The sequence below is a fragment of the Rhipicephalus sanguineus genome, chromosome 5, assembly GCF_013339695.2.
Source record: "Rhipicephalus sanguineus isolate Rsan-2018 chromosome 5, BIME_Rsan_1.4, whole genome shotgun sequence".
NCBI lineage: Eukaryota > Metazoa > Arthropoda > Arachnida > Ixodida > Ixodidae > Rhipicephalus > Rhipicephalus sanguineus.
The window spans coordinates 34,928,752-34,953,896 of NC_051180.1; the positions used below are offsets into that span (position 1 = coordinate 34,928,752).

General features: G+C 46.9%; 1 protein-coding gene and 1 long non-coding RNA gene across 3 annotated transcripts in view; one reads left to right on the forward strand and one right to left on the reverse strand.

Annotated features, from left to right (window-relative positions):
- The window catches only part of LOC119393479 (persulfide dioxygenase ETHE1, mitochondrial), a 44,928-nt gene that overhangs the window by 11,968 nt on the left and 7,815 nt on the right, over positions 1-25,145 (reverse strand). Inside the window, exons 3-6 of one of the 2 annotated variants that reach the window (XM_037660522.2) lie at positions 20,925-21,110; positions 19,793-19,885; positions 18,846-18,935; positions 17,818-17,934 (exon numbers count right to left, since the gene is read on the reverse strand). The exons of the other annotated variant lie outside the window; for it this stretch is intronic. Of the exons in view, the coding sequence (XP_037516450.1) occupies positions 17,818-17,934; positions 18,846-18,935; positions 19,793-19,885; positions 20,925-21,110 (486 nt within the window). The remainder of the gene's footprint in view (positions 1-17,817; positions 17,935-18,845; positions 18,936-19,792; positions 19,886-20,924; positions 21,111-25,145) is intronic. 2 annotated transcript variants of the gene reach the window in all.
- Positions 11,037-16,324, forward strand: LOC119393482 (uncharacterized). Its single transcript, XR_005183914.2, has 3 exons — positions 11,037-11,531; positions 13,366-13,446; positions 15,790-16,324. It is a non-coding gene; the product is annotated as an uncharacterized LOC119393482 (long non-coding RNA).

A 25,145-nucleotide genomic window follows, 5' to 3' on the forward strand; every position in this document is an offset into this window, starting at 1 on the left:
AACTAACTACATGAGGTTCCCCCATTGAAAGCGACATCGCGCTGTATGCGGACGTTCTCCATGAGAGTGGTGAAAATGGAGACAAAATATCAATATGCATGGTGTTGTCAAGCGGACGAAGGAACTGCGTTTTGTGTTTTTTTTTTTTTTTGTAATCAAAGCATTAACTGTAGGGAACATGGCGTAGCAGCAGTCAAGCGACATGCAGCCATGAAACGGCACATTGATGCTACCAGTCGTCATTGAGACGCTTCAGGTGGGCTGCAGCGGCCGAAAACGATCCAACCGACTTTGGAATTCGGCAGTCCATAGAACTTTTTGCAGTGTGACCGCATGACAAACGCAGAAACTCTGTTTGTGCTTCGCATGACTCTCAAGGACATCCCATACTCGTGGGCCGACACAGCAACTGCCTTGTTTCCCAAGTTATTTGGAGATTCCGAAACAGCGAAACAGTTGGATTGTAAGAGGTTCAAGGCATCCTACATAGTTAGTGTTGGCCGCGGGCCGTATTTCAAGAAACTTGTGCTTGACTAGCTGAAAAAGCCGGATGTGGTTTTTTCTGTTAGCATTGACGAGACCCCTCTTCTTGAACAGAGGTGCCAACAACTTGATGTAGTTAGGCATTTCTCCAACAAAATGCAGCGAGTTGTGGAACACCTACAGTCTTTCCGGCTGGGCTCTGCGACTTCGGAAATTTTGGCTAGTGAAGTGCGGAGAGCAATGATGGACCTGCCGCAGAAAAATTTCATTTGCTTTTCAACGGATGGCCCTAATGCAATGAAAAGCTTCAGAAAAAAGATGCAGGAAGCATACCCTGACATCATAGATGTAGGAGAGTGCTGCTTGCACAAGTGCACAACTCATTTTCCCGCGGCTTCAGTGCCGTTGGCTCGGATGTCGACGCGGCTGTGGTCGATGTTTAAGAATTCTTCGGCTCAGAATGAATTGTTGAAGGCAGAGCACCTGCTCCAAAAGCTAGTTTTGCTGCTCCAAAACGCAATTTTGCCTGCTCCAAAAGCTGCTCCAAAGTGGCCTAAGCCAGTAGCATCACTGTACTTAGTAAAAAACGCACCCCAAAGCCAAGGAAAAGGCACCAGCTCCGCAGTTTCATCAGTCTTCGCGACGCCAAGTCAGTGAAGCTGTGCTAAATTTTACCCTTGAATGTTGCATTTGTGCGCTGTGACGTGCAGCTCATGCAGTCACTGCTTCATCGCAATGCCCACTGAATACTTTGTAATACCAAAGGAAACATGGCACTGCCGCAGAACCCAACGACGGTCGGAGTGCCGCCGCGGCCGCGTCTTCGTCGTCTAGGCAACCGCGACCGCCGCGCGCGGAGCAGCTCTGTGTACCACGTGACTTTTTTAACGCGCGGCCGAAATACAGCTATCCGAAATACAGCTAGAAATACAGCTAGAATATATACAGCTTGATCTAGTGCGCTAAAGGCAGCCATAGTACTGTGCGGTTTGCTAAGCGACCCAATGACGAAGGGCCCGGGTATGCCATAGCCTGGGGTTCGTTGCACCTCTGAACTTGTGAAACTCATAAGAGCTCGCGAGCATAGGCGTGCGCACGCGGGGGGGCAGAAGCCCCCCCCCCCCCTATTCACCTAAGAGGGGGCGCAGTCAGCCCCGCACATTGACATAATAAAGAGGGGGGGAGGGGGGGCGAAATGTCAGCGCGATACATTGACATAATTGGGAGGGGGGGCGCTGCGACGAACCTTCGTCCCCCCCCCCCTCCTGAAGTGGAACCCTGCGCACGCCTATGCTCTGTGCCGGGCCTTTTGGTGTAGCAGGATAAAAAGAAAAAATACAATGAAAAAAGAAAAGAAACAAGCTTCTTGGGGTCCCGTATCGATTGCTAAAACAGGGAAAGCTTTTATGCGCTGACTTCATTTCGTTTGCGATTGTTACCTTTCTTTCACGTGTGTTATACCATTATTAGATATAATGTAACGGGATGAAGAGCACGACGAAGAGGACAGATTGGACCGCTTATTATGTGCGTTTAGTGTGTCGTGCTTATCCGTTTCTTTTTTTTAACTCCATTGAAATGCAAAGAACTTTTTCGCCTGTCTGCGAGAAGTAGCGTCGCAGAGGCTGCCGCCTAGTTTTACGCAGTACGATGAAAGAAAAGGCGGAGATTGCCGCTTTCTTCGGTACAGCGCGAAAAAAACAGATAAGCACTACACATTAAACGCAAAGAATAACGGGCACAGTTGGGTATTGGGACGACTTGCCGTTTTAAATGCGAAGCATTTCTTAGCGAACTTCTGCGACTTTGAGCGTATCTATCTATCTATCTATCTATCTATCTATCTATCTATCTATCTATCTATCTATCTATCTATCTATCTATCTATCTATCTATCTATCTATCTATCTATCTATCTATCTATCTAGCCGCCTACGACTTTGTGCTCTCCTGGTCGCTTGGTTAATCGAATGTACACCAAAGTTGGTATGGTGTAACATGACTGTATGACGAACATAAATGACAAGTTATAACATGAAAATCATGACACGCATGTCATGTACAGCATGATTTACATGCCACGCTCATGGTGCGCTGGCGGCCGTTTCGCTAGCTTTATATACACCAAAATTGGTATCTTGCGCCGCGACTGTGTAACGAACATAAATAACACAAGTTAACGTGAAAATCATGACACGCATGTCATGTACAGCATGACTTACGTGCCACGCTCATGGGGCGCTGGCGGCCGTTTCGCTAGCTTGATCTGCCGCGAAATTGGTATTGCGCTTCATGACTGTGTGACGAACATAAATAACACGAGTTAACACGAAAATCATGACACGCATGTCATGTACAGCATGACTTACGTACCACGCTCATGGGGCGCTGGCGGCCGTTTCGCTAGCTTGATCTGCCGCGAAATTAATATTGCGCTTCATGACTGTGTGACGAACATAAATAACACGAGTTAACACGAAAATCATGACACGTATGTCATGTACAGCATGACTTACGTGCCACGCTCATGGGGCGCTGGTGGCCGTTTCGCTAGTTTGATCTGCCGCGAAATTGGTATTGCGCTTCATGACTGTGTGACGAACATAAATAACACGAGTTAACACGAATATCATGACACGTATGTCATGTACAGCATGACTTACGTGCCACGCTCATGGGGCGCTGGCGGCCGTTTCGCTAGCTTGATCTGCCGCGAAATTGGTATTGCGCTTCATGACTGTGTGACGAACATAAATAACACGAGTTAACACGAAAATCATGACACGCATGTCATGTACAGCATGACTTACGTACCACGCTCATGGGGCGCTGGCGGCCGTTTCGCTAGCTTGATCTGCCGCGAAATTAATATTGCGCTTCATGACTGTGTGACGAACATAAATAACACGAGTTAACACGAAAATCATGACACGTATGTCATGTACAGCATGACTTACGTGCCACGCTCATGGGGCGCTGGTGGCCGTTTCGCTAGTTTGATCTGCCGCGAAATTGGTATTGCGCTTCATGACTGTGTGACGAACATAAATAACACGAGTTAAGACGAATATCATGACACGTATGTCATGTACAGCATGACTTACGTGCCACGCTCATGTGGCGCTGGCGGCCGTTTCGCTAGCTTGATCTGCCGCGAAATTGGTATTGCTTGTCACGACTGTGTGACGAACATAAAAAAACGAGTTAACACGAAAATCATGACACGCATGTCATGTACAGCATGACTTACGTGCCACGCTCATGGGGCGCTGGCGGTCGTTTCGCTAGCTTGATCTACCCCGAAAATGGTATTGCGCGACGTGACTGTGTGACGAACATAAACACACGAGATAACATGAAAATCATGACACGCATGTCATGTACAGCATGACTTACGTGCCACGCTCATGGTGCGCTGGCGGCCGTTTCGCTAGCTCGATATACGCCGAAATTGGTAAACTGCGACGTGACTGTGTGACGAACATAAATAACACGAGTTAACATGAAAATCATGACACGGATGTCATGTACAGCATGACACGTGCCACGCTCAAGGTGCGCTGGCGGCCGTTTCGCTAGCTTGATATACACCAAAATTGGTATCTTGCGACGTGACTTTGTGACGAACATAAATAACACGAGTTAACATGAAAATCATGACACGGATGTCATGTACAGCATGACACGTGCCACGCTCAAGGTGCGCTGGCGGCCGTTTCGCTAGCTCGATATACGCCGAAATTGGTATCCTGCGACGTGACTGTGTGACGAACATAAATAACACGAGTTAACATGAAAATCATGACACGCATGTCATGTACAGCATGACTTACGTGCCACGCTCATGGGCCGCTGGCGGCCGTTTCGCTAGCTTGATCTACCCCGAAATTGGTATTGCGCGACGTGACTGTGTGGCGAACATAAATAACACGAGTTAACACGAAAATCATGACACGCATGTCATGTACAGCATGACTTACGTGCCACGCTCATGGGGCGCTGGCGGCCGTTTCGCTAGCTTGATCTGCCCCGAAATTGGTATTGCGCTTCATGACTGTGTGACGAACATAAATAACACAAGTTAACACGAATATCATGACACGTATGTCATGTACAGCATGACTTACGTGCCACGCTCATGGGGCGCTGGCGGCCGTTTCGCTAGCTTGATCTGCCGCGAAATTGGTATTGCGCTTCATGACTGTGTGACGAACATAAATAACACGAGTTAACACGAATATCATGACACGTATGTCATGTACAGCATGACTTACGTGCCACGCTCATGGGGCGCTGGCGGCCGTTTCGCTAGCTTGATCTGCCGCGAAATTGGTATTGCACTTCATGACTGTGTGACGAACATAAATAACACGAGTTAACACGAAAATCATGACACGCATGTCATGTACAGCATGACTTACGTACCACGCTCATGGGGCGCTGGCGGCCGTTTCGCTAGCTTGATCTGCCGCGAAATTAATATTGCGCTTCATGACTGTGTGACGAACATAAATAACACGAGTTAACACGAAAATCATGACACGTATGTCATGTACAGCATGACTTACGTGCCACGCTCATGGGGCGCTGGTGGCCGTTTCGCTAGTTTGATCTGCCGCGAAATTGGTATTGCGCTTCATGACTGTGTGACGAACATAAATAACACGAGTTAACACGAAAATCATGACACGTATGTCATGTACAGCATGACTTACGTGCCACGCTCATGGGGCGCTGGCGGCCGTTTCGCTAGCTTGATCTGCCGCGAAATTGGTATTGCGCTTCATGACTGTGTGACGAACATAAATAACACGAGTTAACACGAAAATCATGACACGCATGTCATGTACAGCATGACTTACGTACCACGCTCATGGGGCGCTGGCGGCCGTTTCGCTAGCTTGATCTGCCGCGAAATTAATATTGCGCTTCATGACTGTGTGACGAACATAAATAACACGAGTTAACACGAAAATCATGACACGTATGTCATGTACAGCATGACTTACGTGCCACGCTCATGGGGCGCTGGTGGCCGTTTCGCTAGTTTGATCTGCCGCGAAATTGGTATTGCGCTTCATGACTGTGTGACGAACATAAATAACACGAGTTAAGACGAATATCATGACACGTATGTCATGTACAGCATGACTTACGTGCCACGCTCATGTGGCGCTGGCGGCCGTTTCGCTAGCTTGATCTGCCGCGAAATTGGTATTGCTTGTCACGACTGTGTGACGAACATAAAAAAACGAGTTAACACGAAAATCATGACACGCATGTCATGTACAGCATGACTTACGTGCCACGCTCATGGGGCGCTGGCGGTCGTTTCGCTAGCTTGATCTACCCCGAAAATGGTATTGCGCGACGTGACTGTGTGACGAACATAAACACACGAGATAACATGAAAATCATGACACGCATGTCATGTACAGCATGACTTACGTGCCACGCTCATGGTGCGCTGGCGGCCGTTTCGCTAGCTCGATATACGCCGAAATTGGTAACCTGCGACGTGACTGTGTGACGAACATAAATAACACGAGTTAACATGAAAATCATGACACGGATGTCATGTACAGCATGACACGTGCCACGCTCAAGGTGCGCTGGCGGCCGTTTCGCTAGCTTGATATACACCAAAATTGGTATCTTGCGACGTGACTTTGTGACGAACATAAATAACACGAGTTAACATGAAAATCATGACACGGATGTCATGTACAGCATAACACGTGCCACGCTCAAGGTGCGCTGGCGGCCGTTTCGCTAGCTCGATATACGCCGAAATTGGTATCCTGCGACGTGACTGTGTGACGAACATAAATAACACGAGTTAACATGAAAATCATGACACGCATGTCATGTACAGCATGACTTACGTGCCAGGCTCATGGTGCTCTGCCCAGTCAAAAAAAGTGAATGGGTCCAACTGGTCATACCAGTTCCCAGCAATTGGTCCCAAATGGAATGAATTGGAAACCAATTGGAATGCTGCACTTCAACAGGGAGGACCAATTGGACCTCACAGTTCCAAGTGGTCATTCCAATTGGTCCACCATTTGCCAATTGGTCTCCCAAGTGGAATGCTTCTTAGTCCAATTGGTGTCAGAAATTCCAATTGGAAAACCATTGGAACAGTGCGTTCCAATTGGCCTCCCAATTGGAATGCTTGTTGGTCCAATTGGATGTGCACATTCGAATTGGAAAAGCACTATACAATCGTAGTAGACCCATTGTTTGAAATACTTCGTTGCAATATGTTTCTAACTAACATGGCAACCCTAAAAAAGGTAGGTCATGCTCTTATATATATATATATGTAACGTTACAAAACAGAGACGCGTCGTGGTTCAGTTGCCATGCATTTATTCTAATCCACGCGCACTTCTTCTTCGTCGCCTTCTCCTACCATCGCCTTGTTCATACGTTACACTTTTCCCCCTCCCCCCGAGAAAGTCGCAGTTCAGAAGGTACAAAATAACGCCGCAGTTTGCTAACATGAACAATATCAGAGTTTCTACCTAAAGGAAACACAGAGCGGTCGATCTCGTAGTTCACTGGTGAGACCTTGCGTAGAATCTTGTAAGGACCTTCCATGATGGAACTCAGTTTGCCGTTGTTGGGATGCCATGGTGTCTCGTAAAGGACAATGTCACCGACTTGGAACTCAATCGGGAGAAATTTCCTATCATAGATGACTTTGTTCTTATTGTGGTAGGCAATGGAATTGTGAACCGCAGCTTTCCGCGCTTCTTCAACAGTTTCTTCTCGTTGTTCCAGAATAGTTGGATACGATGGAATTCCATACATCAGGAATGAAGGTGCGTAGCCGGTAACTTCGTGGGGCGTTCTGTTGTACTCGTCTATTACTTCCGAGAGCAGTTTTGTCCAACACTTCTGTGGCTCGTCATTGATCTTACATTTAAGTCTGGTTACAATGGTCTGGTTTGTCCGCTCATTCATACCATTGCATTGCGGATGATGAGATGAAGTGAAGAGTTGATGTATTCGGTTGTGCTTTAGGAACTGCTTAAATTTTCCTGCAGTGAATCCCGTTCCGCGATCTGAAAGGAACTTCCTTGGTTTTCCCGCAGCAAAAATGGTTTTCAGGCATGAGATGTAGGCGTCACTGTTTTCACTTTTATGAGCGAACGCCCATACGTAGCGAGTAGCATGATCAATAACCAAATGGATAAACCTTTTTGATGAGCCGTATCCAGAAAATCCTCCAATGGTGTCCATTGCGAAGAGGTCAAAAGGCTCTTCAGCTGGAGGCAGTGATTCAAGTGTCCCATACTTCTTTGTTTTCGTCTTCTTGCATCTCTGGCATGTATCGCAATGCCGAATATAGGTGGCAACGTCGGTTACCATATCCGGCCAATAGTATTGTGGAGACAGGAGTGACAGTGTCTTCTTCACTCCGACATGCCCAAAATGTTGATGTGCGTTCTTAAGAATGGTAGGGCGCAGTTCATGTGGCACATATATCTTCCTTAGTCCTTTTCTTTTGACGATGACTATGTTGTTTTCCAATGAATACGGTCCTCTTGGGTGCTCATTGGTGCATCGTTGAAGTTCGTCGTGTGACAGAAGTTGAACTATGGGGGCTCTGGAGAGTGTATCCGCTTCTACGTTGCTTACGCCTTTTTGATGTTTGATGTTGACTTCATACATTGACAACATTAAAGACCACCGGAAGAGACGACCTTGCGGATTCTTAACATTCTTCAACCACTGAAGTGCAGAGTGATCCGTTACGACAGTGAATGGCTTTCCGTGAAGGTAGCAATGCCATTTATCAATGGCATCTATAATGGCAAGGCATTCTCTCTCTGTAATAGCATAGTTCATCTCATGCTTCAGTAGTTTGCGGGAATAATAGGCAATGGGATGTTCCTTGCCTTTGTCGTCAGGCTGCTTCAGCACTGCACCAATGCCTTCGGCAGACGCGTCACAGTACACAGTACATGGTATAGAAGGATCGTATATGCGAAGCACCGGTTCTTCAGTCATTCGCTCCTTCAGTTCCCGAAAGGCTTGCTCGCATGCTTCTGTCCACGACCACTTGCTGCCTTTGCAGAGTAGTTTCGTGAGGGGAAGAGCAATATCGCTGAAATGAGGGATGTACTGTCTGTAAGTGTTTACAGTGCCCAGGAAACGCTGGAGATCTTTCTCTCGTTTAGGTGTCGGAAATCTGAGTATTGCAGCCACGTTACTTTGCTTAGGTGTCACTATTCCATGTGAAATCTTGTGGCCCAAATATTCAATGCTGGATCTTGCAAACTGGCACTTTTTTCGTTTTAGTCTTACGTTCTCGGTTTTAAGAGCTTTCAATAAAGCCTCAAGGTGTCGTATATGATCGTCAAATGTCTCCGAGTATACGACCACATCGTCAAAGTAGTTGTTAACATTAGTGAGCTGATGTTTGGCTATTATTGATTTCATGGCTCTTTCAAATGTAGCCGGAGCGTTCTTTAACCCGAACGGCATTACCAACCACTCATAATGACCATTAGCCGTGACAAACGCAGTTTTCTGAACGTCATCGGGATGCATTCGGACATGCCAGTATCCGGACGTTACATCCAACGTAGTGAAAAACTCCGCCTTTCCCAAGTGGTCAAGAATATCATCTATACGTGGAATTGGTTGATAGTCGGGTACCGTTATGGCGTTGAGCTTGCGGTAGTCAATACATAGCCGAGTACGTCCTTCGCCCTTCTTTTCCGCTAAGATGACCGGTGCGGCGTAGGGGGATAACGAAGGCCTCACAACCCCTTGCTTAATGAGGGCGTCAACTTGTTTGTTAATCTCCGCTTTGTCTGCCTGTGAACATCTGTATGGTGCTCGATGAATTGGGACAGCATTGGTAAGTGCGATCCTATGTTGCTCAGTAGTGATGCATCCAATATCTGTTTGGGATTTCGAAAAGATCTCGTCATACTTGTTTAAAAGAGAGTCTAGCACCGCAGATTCACGCTCTGATAAGTTTTCCGAAGTCAGGGTGTTCATCAGTGGGGCTTCAATGGTTTGCTTTTCATTATGATCCGGTAGGTTCAAATTTTGACGTCCTTGCGTCACTGACTTGCTTTCCAAATTTACAGAAAGATTGAAGTACGAAGCGCTGTCTAGGCCAAGAATTAATTGCGTTCTCATGCCTCGCAGAACGTGTACATAAACTTTCTTTGTTACATTCCCAATTTGCAAATGAATGTTTACGCGACCCAAAGTTCGAATGCTTGAAGTAACTTGCTGGACAGCGATGCTGGAGTCTCTCATCAACTGAAGTTTGAGCTGTTTGTACACATCCTCACTGATACAAGTAATGGTGGCTCCTGTATCAAGAATTGCAGTTACTGACCTTCCGTTGATGAGAGCTTTGAAGCGTATTAATGAAACTCTGGGTCGCTCTCCTCGTTTCCCGGTCTAGTCTCAATAGCGGACACGTTGCCGCGGCGCGGACATTCGTTGTGCCAATGAAACTGCCGTGGGAAGCCAGCAGCTGAGCAATATCTACATTCGTTTTGTGGGGCACGCGGTCGAGAAGTCAACGTTGGCTGCTGCGGTCTGCTGAAGAGACGTGAAGCTCCTGATGTAGTGCCAGGATTACGAGCAAAAGAAACTCCTCTCACCCGTTTTAAGGATGTCTCGACCCGTTGAGCAGCGGCGAGCCACTCTGATGACGAGGTGAAAGACAGTCCGGCGAGCGCTAGTTCCACATCAGGAGGAACACCGTCAGTCAGTCCAGAAATGATGTGGCACTCTTTAAGGTCGGCCAAGGAGCCCAGTCGTTTTTTCTCGTCGTAGTAGTCCTTGATGGTCTGCCCTCCTTTCAGCCGGTAGTGAATGAAGAGACGAAAGGCATCTCCGTCGGTCGTAGCAAAGCGGTTTTGCATGCCGCTCTTGATATCGTCCCATGTCTCGCCTTTGCCGAAAATCTCTGTTAGGTACCACTTGAACGCTTCCCCTTCGATGTATTCGCTGAAGTGACTGACCCGATCGCTGTGTGTCCACGATGCCTCGACCGCCTTCGTATCGAAAAGAAGAAGCCACTTGTCGACGGGGACGTCTTCTGGTGTTCCCTTGTACTTCGGTATGTTGAGTGGAGGCTTCGGCTTAGCCATGGCAGATTGATGAGGTCGATCCTGTCGACTTGTGTAACGTTACAAAACAGAGACGCGTCGTGGTTCAGTTGCCATGCATTTATTCTAATCCACGCGCACTTCTTCTTCGTCGCCTTCTCCTACCATCGCCTTGTTCATACGTTACATATATATATATATATATATATATATATATATATATATATATATATATATATATATATATATATATATATATATATATATATATATATATATATATATATATATATATATACCATATGCATTCAGCCGGATAACCAGTTGACAGACAGTTTGATTGAACTGGCTCACCAGTTAAGCACCAGTTAGCTTTAATTGGATGACCATTTGTGGTCAACTGGTTAACCATTTGGGAACCCATTAGCTTCAACTGGATGATCATATCTACTCAATTGGTCAACCAATTGAATACCACCTGCAAGCCTAGCCACTTTACAACCGATGCGAAGTTTGCGAACAGCCGCCGCACTTCGCTGACACGAGAACACGGATAGGGTGCCTTGATGCCCGCGCGCTCAGCGAGGGCGCGCGCATCGAGGCACTCTAAACACGGACAGGAAACGGCTGAACAAACATTGGTTTCGTACTAACAACCCTTCCAAAAAAGTTGCACTTGAAGAGGTAAGATAAGGTAAAAATACGCTCTAAAATAAAAAAAAAACAATTCTTGCTTACAAAATTTCGTACTGTTTGTTGACAGAAGCGAGAATATTAAAATTTAGTTTTCTCAGAAGTGCGTGCGTTGCGGCAAGTGCCATCAGCATAGTCATCGCGATCGGACCGCGCTTTTTTGTGGACGCATCAGACGCATCATGCCACAGGTCACCGGCGTATTTTATATCCGGCGTCTTTGAAATATTCATGTTGGCACAGTCCGTGGATTCAGCCACATTCGAGGTAGGTATTTGGCAGGGTTCTATTTGGTGTCGCAGAAGTCTGTTGCCAGACTCGGGGGTCAATGTTGCCAGACTGCCGCCAGATTTGGCGGATAAATTTGCCCCTGCGGTTTCAGCTTTCCCGTAAGGCTTCTGTGTCATCCGCGGTGCATTTCGAAAGTGCCTGTGCGACATCGGCCGTTTTAATGAGCGGAACGAACGGACCCCGCGTGTTGCAGAAGTCGGGACGCGTTTTTTCGCTGCGTGCGCTGTACAATTAAGATATCTGACTCGAAGTAGGGAATCCAAGCGCAACGACTCGTTTGAGTCCACGTACGCGTAAGGGAAACTGAATTAATCGTAGAAGCCCGGATACGCGTGTGCGCCGTGTTGCAATACATCGGACTCGTGTCCCCGAAGTACAGATTATCTCCGTAGCTGTGCGTGCCGTGTCGACCGAGGCGAACCGAGGCCGCCTTCTGACTGGCGACAATGTTCCCCCCAGGCGCCGCAACAACTACGGTGGTGTGTCAGACAAGGGCCCGTGGATTTTCGGCATGCTGTACGTGTCCACGAAGGAGCTAAGGCTGTTCGAGGTCGACAAAAGAGACGCGGCCACCCTTGGTCCTCTGATCGCAAAGAACGTTCTTCCCGGCACGACGGTGTTCAGTGACGAGTGGGCCGCATACCGGTGCATACCCGGCCTCGTGAATGCCAATGGGACGCCGCTAAACCTCGACTGGCACACCGTGAACCACAGCGTCAACTTCATCGACCCTGCAACAGGCGTCAACACGCAACGCATCGAAAGCGAGTGGCAGAAAGCAAAACGACGACTCGTTCGCAACGGCAACAAAACGACTCCCGCTCTGATGCGTTCTCACCTCGCCTGGCTGTGGTGGAGGTCCGTGAACGCACGTCCCAACGTGAAGGACAAGTTCCGTCGGCTCATCGAGGCCATCGCACGCCGGTATCCCCTTTGAAGACGATAGTGCGACAAATGCAGATTGATCAACCTGCTGTGTGCGTTTTTTTGTTTTGTTTTCATTCGTCTTCGTTACTTTTTGATAGCGCTCTTTCAAGCCCGGAGAAAATAAACACGCATTAATTGGAATTTTGGTTGTTTGTGGTTATTGTGGGTGGAGCCCCTCTTCCACGTAGGGCCCCCCATTTACAGTTCCACGAGTCGCGCGCCTCCCACCACCAGCTCAGACCTAGCAGTGTCGTCCAGCAGCGGCGATAAAGCAGCCTACGGGCGTAGCTAGCACTGATATATGCGACGTGCATCAATTCTCCAGCCGTGGTATGTATGTTTCATACTCGTCGAGTGATGCGATCGGAAGTGTGAACGTCGTTGGGCATCGTCGACACGGCACGCACAGCTACGGAGATAATCTGTACTTCGGGGACACGAGTCCGATGTATTGCAACACGGCGCACACGCGTGTCCGGGCTTCTGCAGTTTCCCTTACGCGTACGTCGACTCAAACGAGTCGTTGCGCTTGGATTCCCTACTTCGAGTCAGATATCTTAATTGTACGGCGCACGCAGCGAAAAAACGCGTCCCGACTTCTGCAACACGCGGGGTCCGTTCGTTCCGCTCATTAAAACGGCCGATGTCGCACAGGCACTTTCGAACTGCACCGCGGATGACACAGAAGCCTTACGGGAAAGCTGAAACCGCAGGGGCAAATTTATCTGCCAAATCTGGCGGCAGTCTGGCAACATTGACCCCCGCGTCTGGCAACAGACTTCTGCGACACCAAATAGAACCCTGCCAGGTATGGCACTTTTGAACTTCTGCAATTGTTGCATTATTAGCAGCTTTCGCACATTTCGTTCTTTACCCTAACTAGTGTTGGCTCGCGACTGCAGCCAACTGCAGTGGACACGGTGACGGGCGCAGCAAGCATGACGTGTGGGAGCTACTGTACGCGGTAAGTCTTGTTACATCGCTAACATTTTCATCTTGTAGATTGTATGAGCGGAAAACAGCCGGAATAGAAGGAAAGATCTTGACAGGACAGACGCTCAACTTACTACTGCAGTTTATTGGAAATTTTTCTCACGGGGAGCACGGAATCACGCATGTGCAGCCACCTTATCACAAGCGAGACAAGGCCAACAGGAAGGTTACTTATCCGAACTGCCGCCCGTTAACTATTTAAAAAGCCTATTTCTTTATCATTCAGCGCTACCGAGGGAACACTGATGCACGGGGTTGAGTTTGCTTTAATCTGTACAGCTTCCGTGATCTCGGTGGTCAGTCTGTGTTTTGATTTGCTAAGAACATTAGTGCTCGTAAACTACCGATTGCACCCGCAATCTCCGCAGTGCAGAGTGAGGTGCGTGCCACCTGCGAGAACCTTCCATGACGATGCATGTTCTCTGAGTCTGTCATTTAGACATCGGCCCGTCTGGGCGATGTACACTTTTCCGCAGCTCAATGAAACTGTACACGACCTCATCGGTACAGGGAACAAAGTGCATGGCACGTGTTTTTGTGCAACTTTTCTGGTTCACATTTCCCTTCCCATCATTTCTAACCATGGAGCATAGCTTGGCCAGTTTGCAGAGGGCTGTGAGCACGACGTCAACCCCGTGCTTGCGACCAATCTTCTTCAAATTGTGCCACACAGAATGCACATACAACATGACCACAATATTTTCTGTTTTCTTTTTATCCTGGGTGTTGTTAGCATTTGTCCTCTTTAACTTTCTTAACAACGTGCCACCCACTGCAACTAGCAGACTGTCAGGGTAACCCGAGCTGAGCAGGTGACTTGCTTGCGGAAGCTATGCTCTATGTTATGGAGACAAGATTTCTTCAGCAATGAACTAAGGCAGGAAATAGCAGTTGCTATTTATTTTTTACGAGCTTACTGTGAGATGAATCATAATGTAACAGACCCTTCTCTGACCGTGGCGAAAATTCCTAGCAAACATGGTCAACTCGATTAAAGTTCATTATCATTCACTCATGAACAACCAGCCAATGATGATTTGCAGTTTTTAGATGTTACCGAGGTTTTTAATTGAGTTGACCATGTTTGCTGGGAATTTTCGCTGCGGTCTAAGAAGGGTCTTTCACCTCATGATTCATCTCACAGTAAGCTTGTAAAAAAAAGAGCAATTGCTATTTCCTGCCTTAGTTTGTCGTTGAAGAAGCCTTGTCTGCATAACATAAAGTATAGTTTCTGCAAGCGAGTCGCCTGCTCAGCTCGGGTTACCCTGACAGTCTGCTAGTTGCAGTGGGTGGCACGTTGTTAAAGGAGTTAAAGAGGACAAATGCTACCAACAACAAGGATAAAAGGAAAACAAAAGATTGTGGTCATGCCGTATGTGCATTCTGTGTCGCACAATTTGAAGAAGATTGGTCGCAAGCATGGGGTTGACGTCGTGCTCACAGCCCCTTGCAAACTGGCCAAGCTGTGCTCCATGGTTAAATATCATGGGAAGGGAAAAGTGAACCAGAAAGGTTGCACAAAAACACATGCCATGCCCTTTCTTCCCTGTACCGATGAGGTCATGTACAGAGTTCCGTTGAGCTGCGGAAAAGTGTACATCAGCCAGACGGGCCGATGTCTAAATGACAGACTCGGAGAACATGCATCGTCATGGAAGGTTCTCGCAGGTGGCACGCACCTGTCTCTTGAGAGAGATTGCGGGTGCAATCCGCAGTTTACGAGCACTAATGTTCTTAGCAAATCAAAACACAGACTGACCACAGAGATCACGGAAGCTGTACAGATTAAAGCATACTCAACCACGTGCATCAGTGTTCCCTTCGTAGCACTGAATGATAAAGAAATAGGCTTTCTAAATAGATAAAGGGCGGCAGTTCGGATAAGTGACTTTCCTGTTGGCCTTGTCTTTCTTGTGGTAAGGTGGCTGCACTTGTGAGAAAAATTTCTAATAAACTGCAGTTGGAAGTTGAGCGTCTGTCCTGTCAAGTTCTTTCCTTCTATTCCTGCTGTTTTCTGCTCATGCAATCTACAATATGTTGCACCAACTGGCCCAGCATACCAACTTATTGAACATTTTCATCCTTCGTGCAGAGGTGAACACACTTGTCTAGAACACTCGAACGGCACGCTTTGGACTGTACTGACGACGTTTGCATGCATGACTGCTTAGGGTGAATGCTCGAGTGTGGGCTATCTCAAACTGCTCGTGCTGGAGCGTGCTGTTACAGCATTTTAGACAAATGTGTTAACCTCTGTACTACAGCCATGTAGCTCATTTTCCTCACAGTCTTGTCATATTTTTCTTTCACGCAGCATGTCTCATTGCTGACGCAACGCGGAACAAAGAAAGAACCCTAAGCAACGAGAATATATCCGCGACCTTGTCTCCTGAAGCTGAAGCAGAACGGGCAACAGTTTGACAACGAATATCCTTGGTAGCAGGAATTGTATAGCTGTACTATGAAGCCCCCTCTGTATGAGATGTTTTCACCGAACAACTGTTGTGTAATAAAGGCTCTTCGTGTTGAACACCACCTAGTTTCAATTGGGCGACCATTTACTATTAACTGGATTGCCTGTTGAACACCAGTTCACTTTAACTGGTTACCCATTTGGACACCGGTTAGCTTCAATTGGATTACCACATCTATTCAATTGGTTAACCAATTAAACACCACCTAGTTTCAATTGGGTGACCAGTTACGATTAACTGGATTACCAGTTGAACACCAATTCACTTTAACTGGTTACCCATTTGGGCACCAGTTAGCTTCAATTGGATGACCATGCGTGTTCAAGTGGTTGACCAATTGGACCCGTCTATGTCAACTGGTCAACCAATTACCACTAGCTCTACCCAAGTGGTTTACCGATTGGATATGAACTGGTTTACCAATTGGATGTAATTGGTGCGTTCTAATGGGTGGCGAAATTCCAATTGGTCGAAAACCAGTTAGTGCCAATTGGTATTTTTCCAATTGGACCACTTGAATTTTTTTGACTGGGTGGCGGCCGTTTCGCTCGCTTGATCTACCCCGAAGTTGGTATTGCGCGACCTTACTGTGTGACGAACATAAATATTAGGAGTTAACATGAAAACCATGACACGCATTTTGCTAAACGACATACAAGACGATGTATGCAGCTCTTTGCTGGCTGCTTCGCATTACATCGATTCCCACAATGCGTGGGATCTGCCGGCTTTTTTCTGACCAAAATCTGCCGCGTCGCGCGGTTTTTCGAAGTTCATCACGTGAGCTTTCCGGTCTGACGTAACCCTGATGGCGCATTTCCTGCGCGCCCGGAGCGCTCAGTTTCGGTATCGCCTGGATTGGGGCCCTCAATTTCGATTATTAATATCTCAGACTGCGTGTGTTTTTCTAGATTTTAAAAAAATTAGGTTTGCCATAAATTGTCACATCCTCAACCTTTCAATATAATCAACTAAAGGTGCGGCATAGTTTTTCCGCCTCGGCGTAGAGTTCGTTTGCGAAGACGACAGAGGTGTGACTAGTCATATCATTTTTATAAAACATCTGCATTGTCTAAAAAAAAAAACACCCTGCATAACGCTACGTAGGGTCAAAGCGAAGGAGCACTTATGATTTGCCGAACTACTGCAGATGCTCCCAAGATGCAAGGGATTCAAATCTGGTGCGCCGTCTGTGGTGGCACTATGCTGTATTGTGTACAGCTCCGTATTGATTCATGATTCATGGGGTTTCATGCATAGACGTGCGCATGGGGCAGGACGCCCCCCCCCCCCCCCCCGCCTTGATCACCTGGGGGGCAGGGGCAAAGTCTGTCCTATACCGTTTCTCAGTCGGACATGTTCCGTCATTGTTTGAAGAGCAGTGTTATGGCCACGCAAGTTTTTTTACGATAATGACGCCCGAAGGCCCCTGATGTTGCATCCCAAGAATTGTTTCCTTTCCATCTTTACTCCCGCGAAGCCAGGTGCCAAAGGTAGGCCATTGTGAGAAGAATGTAATAGCTTCATTTTCATTTTTTCATCCATTGTGAAGCATGTTGTCTTTCGGACTTGAACAACGGATTGGGGGGGGGGGGGGCAATGAACCCCCCCCCCCCCCCCCCCAATGGGGAACCCTGCGCACGCCTATGGTTTCATGTAACAAACAAACACGTTGTTCCATGAAGGATGCCGCAGTGAAAGGTCCCGACTAATCTGGACCAAATGAGATGCTTGAATGCGCACGCTCAAGAATATCAAGAAACGAGCGTCTCGGCAGTTCCTTCCCGTCATTCGAGGCATTGAACTCCGCAACTTAAATTACATGTGCGCGTTGTTAAAGTCGGGGAAATATTTACAAGCAGACAAACCTATCATCTTGGGATAGCTCATATTGAGGTTTCTCATTATTTCCACGAACTCCACCTTTGTCTTCGTCAGCCGAGGATTGTATTTGAGCTCTTCTGCCACTGTAGTAACGGTCATACCTGCATGATGAAAGAAATAAGTAATGTTTCACGTACATTTAAAGAAAAAAAAAAGATAATTGGATGCACGTCGTAACGTATTCTTACTGTATATAGAATCAGGGATTTACAAAAGCCGATTGGCTGGCTTGTGTAAGTCAATAATTTAATACGGCAAGACTACGTTGCGCCCATCCATGAATTTTCTCATTTCGATCAATAAAGTTTCAATATAACTTGCAATGGGACACTTTGAGCGCACAAACAAGACATTCACAAGACTATAGAGACAGGACGGGCGCTCGTGAATCGTTCTTGTGAATGTGTTGTTTCTGCGCTCAAAATTTCCCATTAGCTATGCACCATCTCGCCGAATTTCAAGTTTTGTCAAACCAATATAATACGTACACAAGCTGAAGTAAACATACACAGAAGAAGCATACGGGGATGCCCCTAAGTTTACGCGATGTTTTACAATACCGCCGCTTGAAATTTTTATTCCTGTCCTGTGCGAGTTATAAACGTTGTGGGTCTGTGTAACGACGAGGGGAAATACCTCGCTGCTTTAAATATAAAGTGCACTCCAACAAAAGCGTAGATTCTATTTTTTTTTCCTACGCCGCTTAGTGTGCAAAACAAGGTCAAAAGTCAGCGGGGAAAGCGGTCGCCTTTACCTGGTGATCAGCAATACGTGTGCACGTAGTACAGGGTTGGTAAAATGTTTCCAGGCCACTATCCCATGTATTCCCTATCGCAACGTCGCCGGGGAACTTCACTCCCCTCACTCTTTTCGTTATTTCTGCTGCATGTTTAATCGAGAGAACACGCACGCGCACGCACGCACACGCACGCAACAGCGCGCTTCGGATGCACCGGAGACAGGTTGCACAGGTGTGAGCCCAGGTGCCGTAAGGATAGTAATTGGGGCGCACCTTTGTAGTCATAAGCAGGATACAAACTGTAGTCACTTGGCAGACTGAGTATCTGGGAATGCACAGAGTCGTATAGATGCATTGGGTTCCCTGCGGACAAAAAGATGCCACGGCATGAAGTAACTGACACCGGCACACATCATCTACCACTTCCTCATATGCATAGTTATGTCAGTATAGTTGCACCAAGCAAACTTAAGTGCAGCTGAGGATTACTTCTCGTATTTACAGCTATATTTTGGCGCATAGTGCATAGTAAGTCTATGGGTAAAAAAAAATATACTAATTAATTTCAAAACTACGCCATAATACGATTACGCACTTTCTATACGCACCTAAAACACCTTGACGCGGCTTGACAAGGCTTTTTAATGTGTTAAATAACGTTAACGTTAAATTCACTATATTTTTCGGAACACAGAGAACACACCGAAGCATATGCATAGATTGAAGAGATGGGCTCAGCAAGGTTACAAGGCTGACTAAGCATCGCGGTCAGGGGCGTAGCCACGGGGAGGGGGTGGGGGTAAACTCCCCCCCCCCCCGAAATTTTTCAGTTTTGCTTGCGTATATATACACGCGCACATACAAACGCACTCACGAACATACAGAAAGTATGGTTGAACCCTTGAACCCCCCCCCCCCCCGAAAAAATTTCTCGCTATACGCCCCTGGTCGCGGTTGTCTACATATACTGAACCATGTCCTGCTAAATGCTCCAAAAGTCATCATCAGGATCAATTTACACATTATACGATAAAAAAAGCTGATATAATTTCATCGTGAGTGCGCTGCTTCGTTTTATTCGCAACAGGGAAAACGTTGAGCAAAGTAAATGCAATAGTGAAAATAGAGCAAATCTACAGAAAAAAAAAACGATCTTGAGGTACATTTACATCTTGCGGTGCTTGAGTATACGCGTGCAATGTTAACGCGACCTTAGTTACCTTCCTGTAAGTCCGTTCGTCCACAGCCGCGAATAAGGAGTGCGTCACCAGTGAATGCCTTCCTTTGGTCATGCCACACGTACGTCATGCAACCTGAAAATGCACATGCAATCAGGCTTATGAAAGAACTAACCGAAGCATACGTGCAATCTACAGACACAATATAGTACAAGCATCTCTATTAGTTATTCATATGAACTGTCATGTAGTTCGCGAATGAACAAACAATACCCCCCCCCCCTTTCCCCCCGGTTGTTCCTGTCCAAAAGGCAACATGCTTCACAATCGACGAAAAAATTAAAATGTAGTAATGGCATGCTTTTCGCAATGGCCTGCCTTTGGTTACAAGGCTGACTGAGCAGCGCCTTTACTCCCTGGCCTTCAGGCACAAAAGTTGGAAAGTAAACAGTTCTTGGAGTGCAACATGAGGGGCCTTCGTGTTGTGTTGTGATTGTATTCACCAGTTTCGGTTTCAGAATTGTTCGTGATGTGTATTCACCAGTTTCGGTTTCCCAATTGTTCTGTGAGAATGCCAGGGGGCGCCGCTCTGGCATTCATATTCAACAGGCGACTGTAAATAAATGCAGTGCGTGAAGAGTACTCTTTGAGTGCGGACGTTTCGTTCTTCTTCGGCGCTTCGCGCCAAACCGCGTGTTCGTGGTTGGTTGGCGTCCCCGCCGGCCGCATCGGTCATCGCCGGTCTCCCTCGACTGCTGCTGCGCCGGGACTGTCACCCACAACACAGCACTTCGGCCGCCATTATCATGAAAAACATTCGTGGTCATAACCTTCTTCTTTAAACAATGATGGTACAGGTCCGACTGGGTAAAAGTATGAGGCACACTGCGCCACTCCTTAGGTGATTAGGTAAGGCTCCCCCCTCCCTCCTCCCAGGAGGACCCGGACCTTCCCTGAAATTATTCTACACCAACACAGCCCCCTCCCCTCTTACAGACAGGCATTCACCCCCCCCCCCCCGCGACCTGGTGACACCCTTCCAAAATCGAAATTCTAGATAAACTCATGCATAACGCATCTTCTCTTTTCCACGTTATGCGAAGATTTTGATGTTCGATTTTGTTTCGTTTTTGAAGGTGAAAACTCTGCATATATCAGGGAAATGCGCACGTACCATTTGTGTGACCAGGCGTGGCCCTAGCTTCCAGCTGAACGCTGCCAACTCCAAACACGTCACCATGGTTGAGGTGTTTATCTGCCTTTGCTCCCGATGCGGTTGAAATGACACTGCGACAACCTTTGAACAACCGTTTCAGCTTCTCAGAACCAGTGATGTGGTCAGCGTGCGCATGGGTATTCACTGCGGAACATGATTGGGCGACGTGCGCCATATCAGCCGCTTAGCCCTCTTCGTATATCTTATCAAATTGATCTTGCACACTTGTTTTTATTTCTAATGTCATAGACGTCGCTCTAACAATATTACTTACGAGGAGCCCACGCCCCCTTTACAGAAATTCAAGAAACATCCTTACGTTTTATAGGGACGACTAATATCTTAAAAGCATATACGTGCGCAAGGTTCCCCATTAGGGGGGGAGGAGGACAAAGGGGGGAGCAGACTTCGCCCCCCCCCTTAGGTAATTAGGATGGGTGGCCGCCCTTTCTACCCCCCCCCCCCCCAACCCGTGCGCACGCCTATGCATAAGAGTGATGAACAGAAGCAATGGTCATGAAATTATAATGCGAAGTGATGCCAGACATCATGATGACCAAGTGCAGGTGCGGATACTGGACTTTTCCGATGGAGGGTTCAGATTATGGGAAGTCATTTATTAAATGGCTCGCAATTAAAAATTTCCCGACGGGAGCTATCTGGTGCGACGTGTAATGGTTGAAGCCAACCTGCGACACGTGAATTGGGACATTGACATGTAGGCAGTAAACGTACTCGAAAGCTAGCGCTCTAGCAGTGACCAATTCGTTCTCTCGACGCCTGCCACACACGTGTAGTCAACGAACCATAGAAATATCATGCGTACAATATATACTGCAGTGAAAAAAGGAAAATACGAGCTAGGATATCCGTGTGTATACTTTATACCGCACATGACACGCGGAACACGTACCAGAAAACGTGTCTAGCAAACTTCCATGCCCACATGAAAACTTTCGTTTCAAAATGTAACGACGTCTTTATGCGAAAACAACCGAAAGTGCACTCACCGACTCTCGCGTACAGCCCTTTCGTTGAGTGTGTGATTTCGTTCCGTACGCATGCCAAGCAGCAAACTTCAAAAGAAGTCCCCCCCCACCCCCACCCCCAAACTTTTGCTCATATATTGCCCACAAAGTCATCGTAAGTTACGTTTCGCGTCCAAGTGTCACTGTCCTCCTTTTACGTCATTTTCGTGTATATGTGATCATTGTGTATACCATAATCACCACTCGAAGCCTGGCTTAGCAAGCCAGGCGATAAACCAGGCTAAAATCTTCGGGGGCTATCATCAAACATTTCTACCTACCTATTAGCCGCGAGATCGAGCGGAGTCGCCGCCTGGCGGCTACTGGCTGAAGCGCACCTAGTGTGGATTGCTCCCTGCGTCGTCTGCTAGCCACGTCGTGTTTGCATGTGCGCGTACGTCCTGCACGTTCTCAAAGGGCGGTTTGTTCTGTTATGTTAGCGCGAGTTTAACTGCTCGTACGTATACCTAACATGTTGTGCAGGAGCAAATGGGCTTGCTCGGCTGCATGCGCATTGTAATAAGATCAGTGAGCGCGACTTCCGAGAGGCTGTGTATTGGTGTCGTACCCTTCGTTCGCCAGAATCATTTCAGTGTTGATGCCGCTTTCTGGTTCGAGCACATCCTAAAATGCACTTGGCGTAGCCCCAAACGTGAGGAGCATTAAATAGTGTGTGAAGGCACCGTTTTATCGACTCGTTAATTGGTAAACAAAAACGAGGCCCTACGCCATGCACTTTCGCGCTGTTAGGTGTATAACTGCGGCACTGTAGTTCATCGGTTATGCGATGATCTTTAGTTATGCTTAAGTTGTCCATTTATTGTAGTGGTCCCGCTACAGCGAAACATTTCTATCAAGTGAAGTCTGATACTTCGGTACTCAAACTATGCCCTAAAAAACAGACAATGTAATGACACGGCAGTGATGAAACAGTTTCCGCGCGCAATTTTAACTTGGGGCGAAATTTATGCAGAACCACCCGTGTGCTTAGATTTAGATATGCTTTGAAGAACCCCAATGATCCAAATGAGTCCCGACGGCGTGCCTTAGATTTCTGTTGTATAATTTCACGCAAAACCTCATCCTTTTTTTTTACATTATCTTGAGCATTTGTGTGGAGTTGTTAGAAATTGATGGAAGGCAGCGGACATTATTAGTTTGAAAAAAAAAGAAAAGACAATTATTCCATAAAACAACCGGACCTTTCTTGCATCACTGTCGTGCACGTAATCAAACGATCAATGCTCTGTGCTAAACTCTTACCTTTTTATTCTGTTACTGGAGCAAGAACAAGTGCGCACGCGCTGAATGACTCCGTGGCGCTAAAGCGCTGTCAATCACGTAGCTTTCCTGACTAAACTTATCAACTGCTTTACATTTCATGAAGAACTGAATATAAAAAATGCGTATGCGTATTCGCGCGAACAGTGCTATTGAACTCATTGCACAGGAATATGGGCTGGTATACAAAAGAACAATAGGTAAACATTTAAGTAGTTCAGTCGTGCTACAGCAGTACGTTGTACGCAGAACACAAGCTAAACTCGTACAGAGAAAACAACCGAAAACGTCACATAGTGCGTAAGCGCAGACAGTCATCCAGGGCGAGCATCCCTTTCATCGGCAGATTGCGCTTCTCTTTCTAGTAATAATAACGTTGGATGATCTTTGTGCATCAATTCAACAATGAAGAGCGTATATATTACGAGTAAGCTGCAATCAACGCAGTTTATTCGCCGACAATCGGCTCAAACCGCTCACAACGAAGCGCCGCTGTGTGCATTTGTATACGCGCCGCCGAAGGCCTCTCCACACTAACACGGCGACGGTACTGGCACCTATAGGTCGATCTCGCGGCCAATTGGACGCGAGATCGAGCGGAGTCGCCGCCTGGCGGCTTCTAGCTGAACCGCGCCTAGTGTGGATTGCTCCATGTGTCGTCTGCTAGCCACGTTGTGTTTGCATGTGCGCGTACGTCATGCAGGTCCTCAAAAGGCGGTTTGTTCCGTTGCGTTAGTGCAACTTTAACCGCTCGTACGTATGCCTAACACCAGTCATGGGCACGTTACCAGTAAAAAGTAACAGTGTTACAGTTACAGTTACCTAAGCCAAAAAGGAACTCTATTACAGTTACAGTTACAGAGTTTCCGAAAGTAACTTGCTACAGTTACAGTTACTGTGCAAAAGTAACGTCGTTACTTTTCCTTTACTGTATAAAATAATAGATCACAAATAAAATTATAGAATTTATTTAATAAGGGTTGCACGTCGTAAAACCCTAGACGAAGGAAACATAAAAGGGGGCCCAACACCAGCAATCATTTTGAACGTTTAGTAACGTGGCGTTTTGGGCGTGTTGGTATGTCATACTGAAGATTATAGCGCACGAAAAACACGGACAAAAGAAGACGTGACACACACAGGCGCTAACTTGCAACAATGTTTATTTCGAAAACAGGGAACCACATATATAGGCAACATCGCTTGTCACCATCATCATACATGCACTTTGCAATTTCAACTATCTTTACGTAGATAGGCTAACTCCTTACAGGAGAGGGCAATCGACGGTTTGGAAATGCATTTATCTTCCAGCCTATCAATCAACTCAGCCTCGATAATTTCGCGGGTTAGCTGACCTCGGCTGGTATTGACAATTGAACATTCTTGAAAAATGGGCATGCACGTGGTCTGAGCATTGTTACTTGCACTGGTACCTGAGTTAGTGCAGTGTCTGCAGTGGGCATCGAGGAACCCACCCCTTTTTTCTTTCACGTTGTAGTGGTGCTCCTTTAAACGCTCGTTAACGCACCGTCCACTTTGACCCACATAATTTTGCCACATGTTAATGGAAGCCTGTACACTACTTCATCAGCACATTTGACAAACCTATTTTTATGCTTCGTTTTGCACCCCTGCTTCTCCGATGAGGCAGGTCTGGTTAGTCTGCACAAACACTGCAATTTTGTGGGTGCCGAAAACACTACTTTTACGTTCGCACGTTGTCCTATCTTTTTTAGTCTGTGTGATAACCCGTGGATATACGGAATGACCGCGACTTTCCTCGTGTCAGCTAGACCCTAGGCAGGAGTCTTTTTTGACGAGTTAAATTTGAGGATGCCCTCAGAAACGCTGACAAGCACGTGCGTAG